At 40.0% G+C, this 14185-nt stretch overlaps 2 protein-coding genes across 2 annotated transcripts; both read right to left on the bottom strand.

Annotated features, from left to right (window-relative positions):
• Nucleotides 1-311: 311 nt before the first annotated feature.
• On the bottom strand, nucleotides 312-1259 carry LOC127216740 (olfactory receptor 10H5). Its single transcript, XM_051177556.1, has one exon. It carries the CDS (start codon nucleotides 1254-1256, stop codon nucleotides 312-314), a length of 945 nt encoding a protein of 314 aa, XP_051033513.1. The 5' UTR covers nucleotides 1257-1259.
• Nucleotides 1260-9323: 8064 nt separating this feature from the next.
• LOC127216732 (olfactory receptor 63) lies at nucleotides 9324-10274 on the bottom strand. Its single transcript, XM_051177552.1, has one exon. The coding sequence runs from the start codon at nucleotides 10272-10274 to the stop codon at nucleotides 9324-9326; it is 951 nt and encodes a 316-aa protein (XP_051033509.1).
• Between the last annotated feature and the right edge of the window lie 3911 nt (nucleotides 10275-14185).

Below are 14185 nucleotides of genomic sequence, written 5' to 3'. Positions count from 1 at the left end.
TGAGATTTTAAAGAAAAAGTTTCTAAAGTGGCAGCTACTGGGTTGTGTAAACTTTAAAATATGGTATGTTAAGTTTTGGGTGGAGATGCCTATAAATAACTATTAAGCAGTAGAAGGGGCAAGGAGAAGAGGGAAGGGAGGATAGTAGAAGAGGGGGTGGGAAGGGAAGAGAAAAGGAGGGGAGAAGAAATAAAGGGGGTGAGGAGGAGAGAAAAGAAAAGGAAAAAGGAAAAGAGAAATACAGAATGGAAAAACAGAGAGAGGACAAGAGAATCTTTCCCTACCACATTCCTTCCAGAAAACCACTCTCTTCAGTTTTGCAGAAAAAATTTGCTGAGGAAAGCTTTTTTCATGGTTACCTTCAGCTCCTTGTTCCTGAGACTGAAGATGATGGGGCTGAGGAAGGGGGTGAGCACTGTGTAAGTGATACCCATCAGAGTGTCTCCTTCCAGAGACTTAGGGCCCTTGGGCTTGAGGTAGATGACAGAGGCAAAGCCATAGTGCACAATCACCACTGTGAGGTGGGATGCACAGGTGGAAAAAGCCTTGTGCCGACCCTCAGCTGATGGTATCTTCAAGATGGCAGCCACGATGAAGGCATAGGAGAGGAGGATGAGGAGAAAGCATCCCAGGAGAGCTGTGATGCACACCATCCCCACACCTCTGGCTACCACAAGCACATTCTCTCCGCATGCCAACTTCAATAGAGGTGGAACATGGCAGAAGAAATGGCGGATCTCATTGGATCCACAGAAAGTGAGGTTGAAAATGGCTGTTGTCACCACTGTCCCCATGAATGAACCACCAACCCAGGACCAGGCAACCAAGCAGGTGCAGCCACGGGGGCTCATGAGCACATTGTAACGCAGTGGGTGGCAGATTGCCACGTAGCGGTCATAGCCCATGACAGTGAGTAAGAAAGAGTGGGTGAAGCCAAACGTGAAGGAGAAGAACATCTGGCTGGCACAGGCCAGAAAGGCGATGGAGTGAAGGGTGGAGAGCAGGTCAGCCAGCATGCGTGGGATGATGGCGAAGGTGTAGAAAATCTCAGAGATGGAGAGGGCACACAGGAAGAGGTACATGGGTGTGTGGAGACTGCGTTCACTCCAGATGGTGGCCATGATGAACAGGTTGCCCAGCAGTGTGAAGAGGTACATGAACAGGAACAGCAGAAAGAACATCATCTGAAGGTGAGGGAAGGTAGAGAAGCCAATGAGGATGAACTCTGACACAAGGGAGTAATTTAGCCCCAACATGGCGTCCACACCTGAAAAGGGTGAAGGAACATGACTTAGTAATTAGGATCGCAGGACTTTTTTGTTTGTTTGATTTGTGTGTGTGTGTGTGTGTGTGTGTGTGCTCTTCTTAAAAAGATATCTGAGAAGCTTCTTTACCTATCAAAACATGATTAGTTTACCTGAAAAAAAAAATGTGTTTTTTCAGTTATCCCTTAGTAGTCATAGGGAATTGTTTCTAAGACTCCCCACCATACGCTAAAATTTTTGATACTCAAGTGCATTATGTAAAATGTGGTGGTATTTGCATAGTCTATGTGGATCCTCTCCAGACTTTAAATCTTGTCTAGATAGCTTAGAATATCTAGTATTATGTACACATTACATAAATAGTTGTTATACTGAATTATTTAATGGATAATGATAAGGGAGTAGGGATATAACTTGTTAAATTGTTTGTCATGCAAGCATATGGATATGAGTTCATTTTCCTAAGGCACATTTTAAGAGCTGGGTGTGATGGGTTACACTTATAATCTCAGCACTGGGGAGATGGAGAAAGGAAGGTTCCTGGGAAGCACTGGTCACCTAGCATAGCCTTGCCAGTAATCCTCAGGAACAAGCAACAGACCCTGTCTCAGGAAACAAACTAGATGTTATCTGAGGAATGACTTCCAAGGTTGGCCTCTGGCTACATAGATGGGCAGGAGCACAAATACAGAATACACACACACACACACACACACACACACACACACACACACACACACTGCACTCATGTATACATGTACATATTTTTAAAAGATTATTTACTCATTTTATTTGTGTGTCTCTGTGTGTGCTTGGGTGTGTGTATGTGCACTACATGCATGCAGTGGCCTATGGAGGCCAGAAGAGGGCATCAGAAATGAAATCATGGGCAGCTATGGGCCACCCAACATGGATGCTAGAAACAAAACCTGATTCAGTGACATACTCTTTGTCTCAAAGCAAAGGTGGGGAGTGATAGAGGATGCTTGATGTCCTCCTGTAGCCTCACATACACTACACACACACACACACACACACACACACACACACACACACACACATAAGAGAAGAGAGAGAGGGAGAAAGTAGGAGGAAAAATATAAGAACTAAATCAAAATGAAAAGTTACAATAATTGAATGATATCAAGAGAGAAACATTGAAAGAATGTTAACAGAAAAAGTGACAGATTTTAAGTAAGGCCTACAGTTTGTCTAAAAGTTTGTATAGATGTTAACGGTTTTATGGTTGTATTAAGAGTATGTGTGGTGCTGTCAAGAGAAGGTAGATGAGGTACAAAGGACCCAAGTTTAAATCCCAGCACCCACATTGGGCTGCTCACAACCACCTATAAACCAACTCCAATTCCAGGGGATCTGATCCCTCTGGCCTCTACAGGCATCTACAATCCTGTGCCCATACCCACCCATACATATAATTGAAAATAAAATAAATATTTAAAAATATACTACAAAGGACTTCTCTACTCTGCCTGTGATTTTTTTGGATGGGTAAGATCAAAGTTAGCTAAAACTAAAACAGTGAAAACATAGTTTCTATCCAAAGTAGCAGCAAAATTGATAAAATATATAGAAAGTAGTTTAATATAGATAATAGATGTCCTCTGTGGAGATCAATTACAACATCCAAGAGCAGAAACATGACAGGTATTTTTTAAAACTCGATGAAATTTAAAGACTATGGCAGTAAGATGCTAATTCTTCCTGAGGTGAGCTGAAAACATGATTTCAAAATGACAATTGGATTGTTTTGAAAAAATGAAAAATTAAAACAACAACAAGAAGAAACTTCCAAACAGAGCAAAGATCCATGACTAATTAAGTAAACCTTGAAAATCATGAAGAGAAGGAGCAGGCAGGAAAATATCTTCTAGGACACTGAGTCAGATGAGTAAATCTTTCAAATAAAGCACTAGGGATTAGAGCAAGACCAAATAGGATAGAGGCATCAGCATCTGAGAAGTACGAAGATGCTTTCTTACAGCATGAATTCATAGTCAAAGAAGGAATTGTTTAAGAGATGCTGTGAGGGAAAGTATCTTTATATAGACAGGAAATCAAACCTAGCCCCCCTGTGAGATCACAATCAAAGAGAAAATGGAGAATATTGAAAAAGCTGTCAAGATGGCTTGGGTGTAATGGCATTTGCTGACAAGTCTGAAGATATAAGTTCGATCTTCAGGACCCGCTTGGTAGAAGGTGGGATTCAGCTTCTACAAGTTGTTTTCTGACCTCCACATGCATGCCCACATATACACCCTCCAATATAAATAAATGTAATAAAATTTTAAGAAAAGTTGGGTGATCTTTAAGTTGAGAAAAGACTTCTTTAAAACTAAACATTGGAAAACAAAAGCTCAGTCTGGGCATGGTGCCACTGTCTTATAACCTGCATTTGATGCTCATGGAAGGAGAGAACTGATGCCTGCAAGCTGTTCTCTGACCTCTACATACACACCATGGCATATATTCTTACACACACACACACAGAAAGAGAGAGAGAGAGAATCACATATGCACAAATGCACACATACAAATAACAATAGAAATGAACTCAAAAGTCTGCATTTTAAATTCAACAAGAATTTGCATGTAAATATTTTTCATGTATGCACACATGTGTCTCTGTCATTGACTAATTATGCTGCTGCTTTGGTAACACATGTTCAAATGTTCACCATGCAACTAGATGTGCTCCAATATTACAAATTTATCTCTACCAGGCACAGAGAATTCTTGCTTCTGTGACTTCTGAGCCAAGAACAGAATCCTGGAAAATGAACAGTTCAGTTTAACTCAGGGAAGGGTCATATGTGAAAGAACTACTTATGGTTTACACTGAACCCTTCCAGTTGACCTCATGCCTAACACTGCTTCTCTATCCTTCCCACCCATTAGCCACTGTTTCTGGACCTCACTCCCTCTGTGGCCATAACATGTACCCAGCCTCAGCACTGGCCTTGTGTCCCATCTCATGAACCACTGGGTCTTCATCTTCTTCCTCCTTTTCTTCCCAGTCTTCTCTCATAGCATAGATAATTCTCTGAGTAAATTGCAAATTGTGGAATCATGCAGACCTGTGGCTCCATGCACAGATTTAAATTGAGTATTTTGATAACCAAATACCTGATCCTAGAGAGAATACTATACCAAGTTCTCAGTATGAAACCTACTAGCTGGCATTGTTAGAATCACCACCATCTGTTCCCATTGCTGACGGATGTCTATACGCTGACTGTCACTCACAAGTCAAGTTATCCATAGGGTACCACAACATTCCAGGATCTCACCTTGACTCCTGACTAATTTTTCTTCTGTTCCTGTATGTCTCCCAAACCTCAAAATTACAGTCTCCAGAAGTCCTGCTCCTAAATGTACAAATGTCACTAAAATTACAGAAATGTTCCCTGGTTCCCTTTGTCTCTGGTATATGCTCCATTATACAATTTCTCAGGACAACTTCTTTGAAAGACTCTCCATGAGAGCCTTTCAAAACACCTACAGGAAACTGGATCTGGAGAAAAATAAAGGCCAATGTTTTCACCAGGCAGAGCCCCAACGTGGTTCATATGGAGGTGTTTCACCAATCTGATCCCAGTGCCTGCCCTTTTCAAGGGGAACATCACAAAACTGATGCAGTTCTATCTGCTCTGTAGGTATGTGTCATAGATCTAAAACTGTAAACACAAGTACAAAAGCAGAAAAAGTCAAGCAGAGAGCCATACCCTGCTTCTGATGTGCACACTGTTGGTTATACTAATATACAGACAGAAATGGAGATAATTACTCATTCTACACACACCTACTGAGAACTGACCAGCAACTTAGTACTTATCTGAGAGTTCAATAAACTAAGGACAAATAGCAGTACATGCAAGGGTTTTGTTTTGAATAAATCTTCCAAAGGGACATGTCTATCTTTAACCTCACATTGTGACTTTATTTGGAAATAGGATCTTTGCAGATTTTAACCAAGGTAAAGATAAGCTCATCTTAAATTGTAATGTGATCTATATACAGAGACTGGCATCCTCATGAAAAAAGTAGGGGCTAATAAGGTGGTTCAGTAGGTAAAAGTATTGTCTGTCAAACTTGATTAACTGAGTTTGATCCTCAGGACCCACATAGTAGGTAAATGGAGATACCTGACTCTCACAAGCTGGCCTCTGATTTCTACCTGTGAACATGCATGCCTATACTCATACACATCATGCATGTATACTCACAATAAATTGTTGCTTAAAAATTTTAAAAATAATAGAAGTCGCATAGTCATAAAAAGCCCATAAAGCTAAAGGCAGAGATTGGAATGATGTTGCTACTAGAAGCTAGTAGACACAAGAAAAAGTTCTCCTGTGTCTTTAGAGGGTGTGTGGTCCTGTTGATAACATTAGTATAGGACTTTAGGTCTTTAGAGGGTGTGTGGTCCTGTTGATAACATTGGTATAGGACTTTAGGTCTTTAGAGGGTGTGTGGTCCTGTTGATAACATTGGTATAGGACTTTAGGTCTTTAGAGGGTGTGTGGTCCTGTTGATAACATTAGTATAGGACTTTAGGTCTTTAGAGGGCTTGTGGTCCTGTTGATAACATTGGTATAGGACTGTTAGTCTTCAGAGCTATGAGGGTTAATTTCTTTTGTTTTATGTCATGATCTTTATAATAGTTTGTTGTGGCAATAATGAGAATCTAATAGTGGTGCATCACACACACACACACACACACACACATACACACACACACTATGAGCACATCCACACAATACAGGTGACACAAACACACAGGACAGACACTTGATCTTGCCCTGCCTCGGAAATGTTCTCTGTTCCACACAGCATGAAAACTCATCACCCCAGAATAAAGCCTGGAAGGAATGACTAGCACAGAAAGGGGAAGTGATGGGGAGCAAATAGATATAGTGGGCCACTTGGGACCAGGACAGGCCCTCGTAGCTAGGAACTGGGTCCCTGTATCAGTAGATGACCCACTATACATTCTTTCACCTTCCTTTCCTGACCTAGACTTCAAAGCTGCTCTGTGCTCTATTTTAATCTGTCTTCTGTCCATTACACACAGCCCTATCTATCCTGGAAAGAAAGGTCTCCACTTACCTTCGTGGAAAAATTTGGGGATGGGCTATAGTGCAGCCTGCAGAGCCCTGTGTGTAGGCCACTAAAGCTGTAATGGGGGGATAGGAGTTTTATCTCTGTAGGTGCCTTCCCCAGTGGCAGGTTCCCAGGTGCCTTTCCACTGAACCTGATTGGGGATGAGGGATTCATGGTCCTGTATGTCCAGGGAGGGTGGCTAGGGACCCAGAAATGCACCTCTCTCTCTCTCTCTCTCTCTCTCTCTCTCTCTCCTCCCCTTCTCTCTCTCACAACCCTCCCCCCACACACACTTACCTACTAGTTATCTATCATCCATTAACATCTATTATTTTCCTTGGTTCTCTCTGTATACCCCTCTCATTCTCTCTCTTTTTCCTTCCTTTGCCCCCCCTTTCCTTCTCTTATCTCTCTCTCCTTCTTTTACTTGGGGAACCTCATTCTCTCATGCTTCCTGTAATCTTTCTCTCTGTTTTCCTTTAGATCTCAACTTAGATACCACCCTCAAAAAAAAAAAAAATCTCATCAGGGACTTAGGCATATGATTCAATGGATAAAAGTGCTGCAGTGTAACTACAAAATCCCCAGCACCCACATAAAAATATGGACATAGTTGCACATGCCTATAGCCCCAGAATTGTAGGGGCAAGAAACATGAGGATAGAGGGGGCATGCATTACACCATGTTCAATGAAACAATTCTTTTGAGCCAGGGTATTTAACAGAACCTGGCTTATTCAATAAGCAATTAGATAAAATACTTAATGTCCTCCTCTAGTGCATCCACACAAATACATCTACATCATGAGTGCATGTACTTGCACCCCAAACATGCATACATGCACACATTCATACATTTATGTATGAATTCATGCACTTATGCATGAACATTACCTTATCCCACCCCATCAATATTGAGTTATCCAGGCTGGGTTAGGCTTCTCACTATCTAGTATTTTGAGAAAAATGAATCAGGTGTCTAGATAATGTTTTCCAAGATGCTTTTACTCTTATTAGGTATCAGCAAATGAGTCTGGAGGAGTATAGAAAGTTTTAAAATAAGCCCATTTTTATTTGTTGATTGGGCTCATCTAGGAGACTCCTAAAACATAGGATATTGCTATTGCTCTTGGTTGTATCATACAGACAGAAGATACACCTCTAGTGTAATATTTTCCTTTAATCTGTGGATCCTTATCTATATACTACCTCAAATAAGAACTCCAGACATTATCCTCTGCATCCTTGACAACTCTTTCTTTTCACCACGTATTACCTGGATGAAACTCAGGTCACTGGGTTTGGTGGCAAGCATCTTTACCTACTCAGGCATCTTCCCAGACCTAATGTGATGTTTTGATACATGTAGTCTTTGGATAGTGTTGAAATCAGTATTTTTCTTTCTTTCTATTTTAAGAATATGTCTCATTATGTAATCCAGACAATAGGTTCAAATGCACAATCTTCTCAGCCTCCTGAATGTGGAATAATTGATGCACCCACAAAAAATTTACAGTATTTTGATCATATAAATTTTATCTATAAAATATCACCAATGGGATGACAGAGCTACTGCAGCAACATTGGGCCTGCACAAATGTGATGCTGTGAACAGTCCATTATGAATTGGCAAGGAACTCACGTGACCCTTCCTTTCCCGATGAGTTATCTGCTACTGAACGATTCTGTGCAAAGAGGAATCACTTTTTTTCAGTTGTGTACTCACTAGTAACCCCACCAAGCTCTAGTGCATATTTCCAAACCTATGGTCACAGAGATGGCCTTGGCTAAACTCAGGGGGTCACAAAACAAAGACATTATTTGTGGGGAGGCGGTGAAACTTACAAAGGTTGGAGGTATGAGTCACTAAAATACATCTTATACACAGATGAAAATGAAGTGTTAAAAAACAAATTTAATTAATAAAATTAATTAATGATTAGTGAACTAAGGGAGTTGGTCTGGTGAGGTGCCTTGGCAGGAAAAGGTGCTTTCTGCGCAAGCCCGATGATTTTAATATGTTCCCAGGACCCTGGGTGGAAGGAAAAATTGACTCTACATAGTTATTATCTAACCTCTGTGGCATATGCACCCCTATGTCATGTACACACACACAAATGAATTTTAACAAATAAAAGAAATGAAAGTAAGACTATTTACCTATTTTTTTAAGTGGGAACACAACTAGAAGGCACTGGGTATAAGCCAAGAAGGTAGCCTTCACTGCACATTTAATCTGCTGTTTGCATAGCCCTGGATTTCCCAACTTTCTGAACTATATGAAGAAAATAAGGTTTATAAATCACCTACTTAAAAATATTTCTATTATGAGAAATGAAAAACTAATCCAGTAGCTTTAAGCACTTTTTTTTTTCTGTTAGCAGTGAGGTAGACTTGGTTATATTTACATTTGCTCATTTAATCTGAATCATGTATATTACCAACTGTGTGACTATTATATTCTCTTGTCCCTATGAATTTATACATCACAGGGTTAAGTATCAGACACAAATTTCCATAAAAGAACTGCTTTTCATCACTGTCAATTTGTGAATCTGAAGGATAAAATAAAATATTGTAATGGAAAGGTTAAGAAGTTGGGCTTCTGAACAGGGACAACAGATACAGAGGGGCTGATATATTGAAGTTGAGAATGTCAGCTAAAAATTATAGAATTAAATAGAAAGTGCACAAATAATGAAAGTGTTTCATGTTCATCAAATGTAGAAAATAACATGCATCCATGATAGTATCATAGTTGAAGATGGTTGGGGGGGGGGAATGGTCACACCAGACCACAAGGCAGCACAACCTCTTGAGACTAAGGCAGAAGCGTGGAAAGAAATCACTAGTGTGATTAAAACACAGACTTCTGTGAATCATTTCAACAGTTCTAGGGAAACCTGCACCCTTCTCACTTTGCCACAGAACTGACCCTTAGGAACTTCGTTGACAGAAAATCCCGTGGAAGCTTTTATTTATAGCATTCTTCAGCTCCTTATTCCTGAGGCTGAAAATAATTGGACTAAGGAAGGGGGTGAAGACTGTATAGGTGGTAGACATGAGGGTGTCAGTGTATAGTGAATGGGGTCCCCTGGACTTGAGGTAGATGATGGAGGCAAAGCCATAGTGCACAATCACCACTGTGAGATGGGATGCACATGTGGAGAATGTCTTGTGCCGGCCCTCAGGAGAGGGGATTCTCAAGATGGCAGCCACAATAAAGATATAGGAGAGGACAATGAGGACCAGGCATCCTATGAGGGGTGTGACACACACCAGGATCACAACAATGGTGACAGAAGCTGCCCTTTCCCCACAGGCCAACTTTAAGAGGGAAAACACATGACAGAGAAAGTGATGGATCACATTAGATTCACAGAAGGTGAGATGGAAAATTATTAATGTCACTGTCATCCCAATGAGTGAACCCCCAACCCAAGACCAGGCCACAAGGCGAGCACAACCTTGGAGGCTCATGAGTACATGGTAATGCAGGGGGCGGCAGATGGCCACATAGCGGTCATAACCCATGACCATGAGCAAGAAGGAATGAGTGTAGCCAAATGTGAAGGAAAAAAATAATTGGTTAGCACAAGCTATAAATGTGATGGATCGATGAGTGGACATCAGGTCAGCCAGCATGCGGGGAGTAATGACCACGGTGAAGAGAATCTCAGAGATGGAGAGGGCACACAGGAAGAGGTACATGGGTGTGTGGAGTCTGTGTTCTTTCCAGACAGCAGCCATGATGAGCAGGTTCCCCAGGAGTGTGAACAGATACATCAGCAGGTACAGCAGGAAGAGAGCAGGCAACATCTGCTGTGGGAAGGCTGAGAAGCCAAAGAGGATAAATCCTGACATGGTGCTGTAGTTCTGACCAGGCATGGCTTCTGAGGCTGACGAGATTGGAAATTCAGATGAAAACACTGCTCTGGCATAGACCAACAGCAGTTTAAAAGGTCTGTGTTTGAAAAACTTACTGCACATTTCTAGGTCTCATCCTCCCTAAAATGGTGACCCCAATGAGCTTATAAATGAGTCCTACTAATATTTGAAAAACCAATCACTTAGTATTATTCAAAAATATTGAAAAGATGAGAAAACTTAGACAACTTCAACATGTTAATTCAATCTTCATCTAAATCCATGTAAGAATGTCCATGGTCTGCCACATGTGGTCGTGCATGCCTTTATTCCCAGGACTCTGGAGACAGAGGCAGGTGAATCTCTGAGTTTGAGGCCAGCCTGTCTACAGTGAGTTCCAGGACAGTCAAGGGCTACACATATGGACCCTGTCTCAAAAGAACAAACCAAACTAGCCAACAGACAAAACAGAATGTTCATGGATTGGACCTGGAGACTGCTTTTGTAGAAAGCCAGAGTTCATTTCTGAGCACCTACATCGGGCAGCTAATACTGCATGTAGCTCCAGGGGATCTGACACCCCCTCTGGCCACTGCGGGTACCTGCACATATGCACATATCCACAAGTAGAGACACATACACATAATTAAAATAATTGAATGACTCTGAATAATAATTGTGGAAAAAAGAAGTATGTGCTCATTTCACCAGGCATGCCAATTTTAAAATTCACAGTAAAATTACTTCGTTAATGAAAAAGGCATACTTAAAGTTTTTGTGGTCAAGTGGTTTTGGCTTATCTCTTAAATAACAAGAATAATTCAGTGTCAAAAAAATCATGTCTTGGCACACATCACATTGACCGATTAAACAAGGATATCATGTAATTAGTTCAATCCCGATATAAATGTATTTTCTAAAATATATTAGAGTACTCCTCTCTTGAAGCCCTTCCTACTCTTAGGAATTCTTCCTCACTTTTTACACTCAATAAAAACTAAAGCTCTTAAGAGGTTTCTAAGTTGGTTTAACAACAGCTTTTTATCATATTAGAAGTTAAAATGGGGGTGGGGGTGGTGGAGAGATGGCTCAGTAGTTAAGAGCACTGGCTTCTCTTCCAAAGGTCCTGAGTTCAATTCCCAGCAACCACTCAGCGGCCCACAACCATCCATGATGAGACCTGGTGCCCTCCTCTGGCCTTCAGGCATACATGCAGACAGAAGACTGTGTGTATAATTAATAAATAGATCTTTTAAAAAAAGAAATTAAAATGTGTATGTTTTAAATTATTTAATGTTTTTACAAATATATACTATGTTTAGGTTACATGTAACATCTATATTCTTCTGTCTGTTTTTATTCTGTCTTTGGAAATTCATTGATTAATTGGAAAAATTACCTCTTTTTGTGTCACGAGAAAGAGCTCATGTAGATACTGAAATGGTGTCAAAGATTTTCAGTAGATGTCCCATGATATTTTAAAACCTCTTCTATACAATATACATGGGTTTGCACCAAAATAAAATGTAGTATTTACCAAAAGGAAAGTTTTCAGGGTTAATAAAAGTGTAAAAGGTAATATAAATGACCAAATTTTACGGTCATGAGTTGAAGATTTTCTATGACATCACCTCTGCAAATCATCTCTGCCATGAAATTTTATTTGAAAGCTCAGTGATTCAGCAAAAAGTATTATTTTAAAAAGTCTCCCAAAATTCCTCAAGGAAAAAGAAAGTGTGACACTAAACTAATCTTCATATATTTTTGGTTGTGATCCTAGCCTTTAATAGCTGAGCCATCTCTTCAGCCCCTAACCTATATTATTCTACAAAAGAAGAAGGAGTAGAGCTGTCCTCCCCAAATTTCAGGGACAATTAAACAGTATTTTTTCCATTTTATTGACAATAGATCTTTTTCTCCTGCAATATGCAATTATCACATAGTAATTTCTAAAATACAGTATTTGTATTAATTCTTTGAGAATTCCATATGTATATGCATATATATATATATATATATATATATACATATATATATATATATATATATTGTACTTTTATTTTATTCCACTCTCACATCTTCCCCTAACTCCTCCTAGATACACTCCTCACCTACCTTCCTCTCAACTCCATGTCCTCATTTTTTATTACCCACCAATTCTAGGTTGTGCTCCCTACATATTCATAGGTTTGAGGCCATCCAATGAATGCTATCAACCAGGTCAACCAGAGACCTCATTCACAAAGAAAACTGAGTCTCCCTATCCAGCAATCATCAACACTCCATAATATTTTAGCTAGGGAATTAGGGAACTCTGAGCCCTTCCCACACCATACCATAGTTATTTTTAAAGTGCAATATTGAAACAACTTAGAAACAGATTAAACTTATTAGAAGGTTTCAAAGTACTGAATTATTCAAAATCAAACATAAGACTACCACCCCCCCAATCCTGGCAATATCTATCAAGAGAAAGAGTGTTTACTTGTTTGAGGTAAGAAAATGCCTCCAATGAAACTACAAATCTTATTTGCATCTAATTCCACTTTAAATTGGAATCCAGATGGATTGAAAGTATGAAAAAGAAATACCTAGCTATAGAGAATAAAGTGTAGGAGAATAAGTTTGCTGTCTTGGACTAAGCTAGAATAAATATGTAGAATACCAATATCAGGGAACCATCAAAATATAGGCCTCTCTGGTCAACAAGATAGCTCAAATAATGCTAGTAAGCAGATGGAAAATTGGTAAAATAGACAATTACATTGTCTAAAACTGACAAGAAAATGTAAACAGAACAAAGGAGAAACAAGTTAAACCAATGAGTAGTAATTTTGATGCAAAAAGGGAGGAGGATATGAACAGAAAGAGGTTACTAGAGGAATAATCAGAAGAAAGGGACTAGAGGAAGGAAACAAAAAAGGAAGAAAATGAAGCCAGCCACTGCATTCACTGTTTTTAGTATAAGTCCCTAAAGCAGAAAGTGTCCGGTGTTTGCTGGGCTGAGAGGTATAAGAAATCCTCAGAAATGCTGCTAAGAGTGTAGAAAGTGGAAATTAAGAATTTATAGGCTCAGGGCCATAAGATAGTTCAGTGGTAAATTCACTTTTAGCCAAGCCTAATATCCTGAGTTTGACCTCTGGGACCCACATGGTAGAATGAGAGTCCTTTGACCACCAGATACACCCACATGGCATGCACTGCCCCTGACCCTGCATACACAAAATGAACAAGCAATTGGGTGGAAAGCTATAATAAAAAATTTACATAGGCTCATGATACACAATCTAGTGAACTTCCTCCCCAGGGTCTACAAGTTTTCCAACCTGTTTGTGAGCCATCATGTATCAGAATGTTTCCTGTAGCATTAATTTTAGTTAGGGTTTTTTTTTTTTTTTTTGTCTGCTTGTTCATAACTGCGGAGAAGGCAGGCAAGATGGAGTAGAAGGAGACAGCGAACTCACTGCTAGGAATTAGAAATACACACAGCAATATAAGTGGCTCTCGCAAATAATACTGAATGAATAAAGAAAAACCATGGTGAACTCTAGAACATCGTTGTATTTGGGATCACTGGAATAATTTGTATGATCTTTTGTTGATGAAGCAGGGCACAATTGCAGAAGCCAGATACCTGTAGCAGGGATCCCCCACCTCAGCATTAGGGTATCAACAAAGGCTCGTACTTTCTTGTAGTGGATGATGTCTTGTGATGTGATGTGTGTATAACAGCATCTTGGCTCTCACCCACAATAGGCCAGTAAATCCTAGTCTGGCTTTGTCTCTGCCTCCTTCTCTCTGTTTCTGTCTCTCTCTGTCTTTCCCTCCCTCTTTTTCCAGACACATCCATGTTTTCTTTATGAATCAGTATCAGCATTTATTGAAGGCCTTTAACATAGTACTGGAAGTGAGCATCTGGGAGGCTGAAAGTC

The sequence above is a fragment of the Phodopus roborovskii genome, unplaced genomic scaffold, assembly GCF_943737965.1.
Source record: "Phodopus roborovskii unplaced genomic scaffold, PHOROB, whole genome shotgun sequence".
Taxonomy (NCBI): Eukaryota; Metazoa; Chordata; class Mammalia; order Rodentia; family Cricetidae; genus Phodopus; species Phodopus roborovskii.
Note: the sequence above shows the minus strand (reverse complement) of the source record. Positions and strands in the feature narration are given on the sequence as shown.

Excerpts from the sequence above, each read along its gene's own strand:
- LOC127216740 (XM_051177556.1), bottom strand. The coding sequence starts at position 1,256 with ATGTTGGGGCTAAATTACTCCCTTGTGTCAGAGTTCATCCTCATTGGC.
- LOC127216732 (XM_051177552.1), bottom strand. The coding sequence starts at position 10,274 with ATGCCTGGTCAGAACTACAGCACCATGTCAGGATTTATCCTCTTTGGC.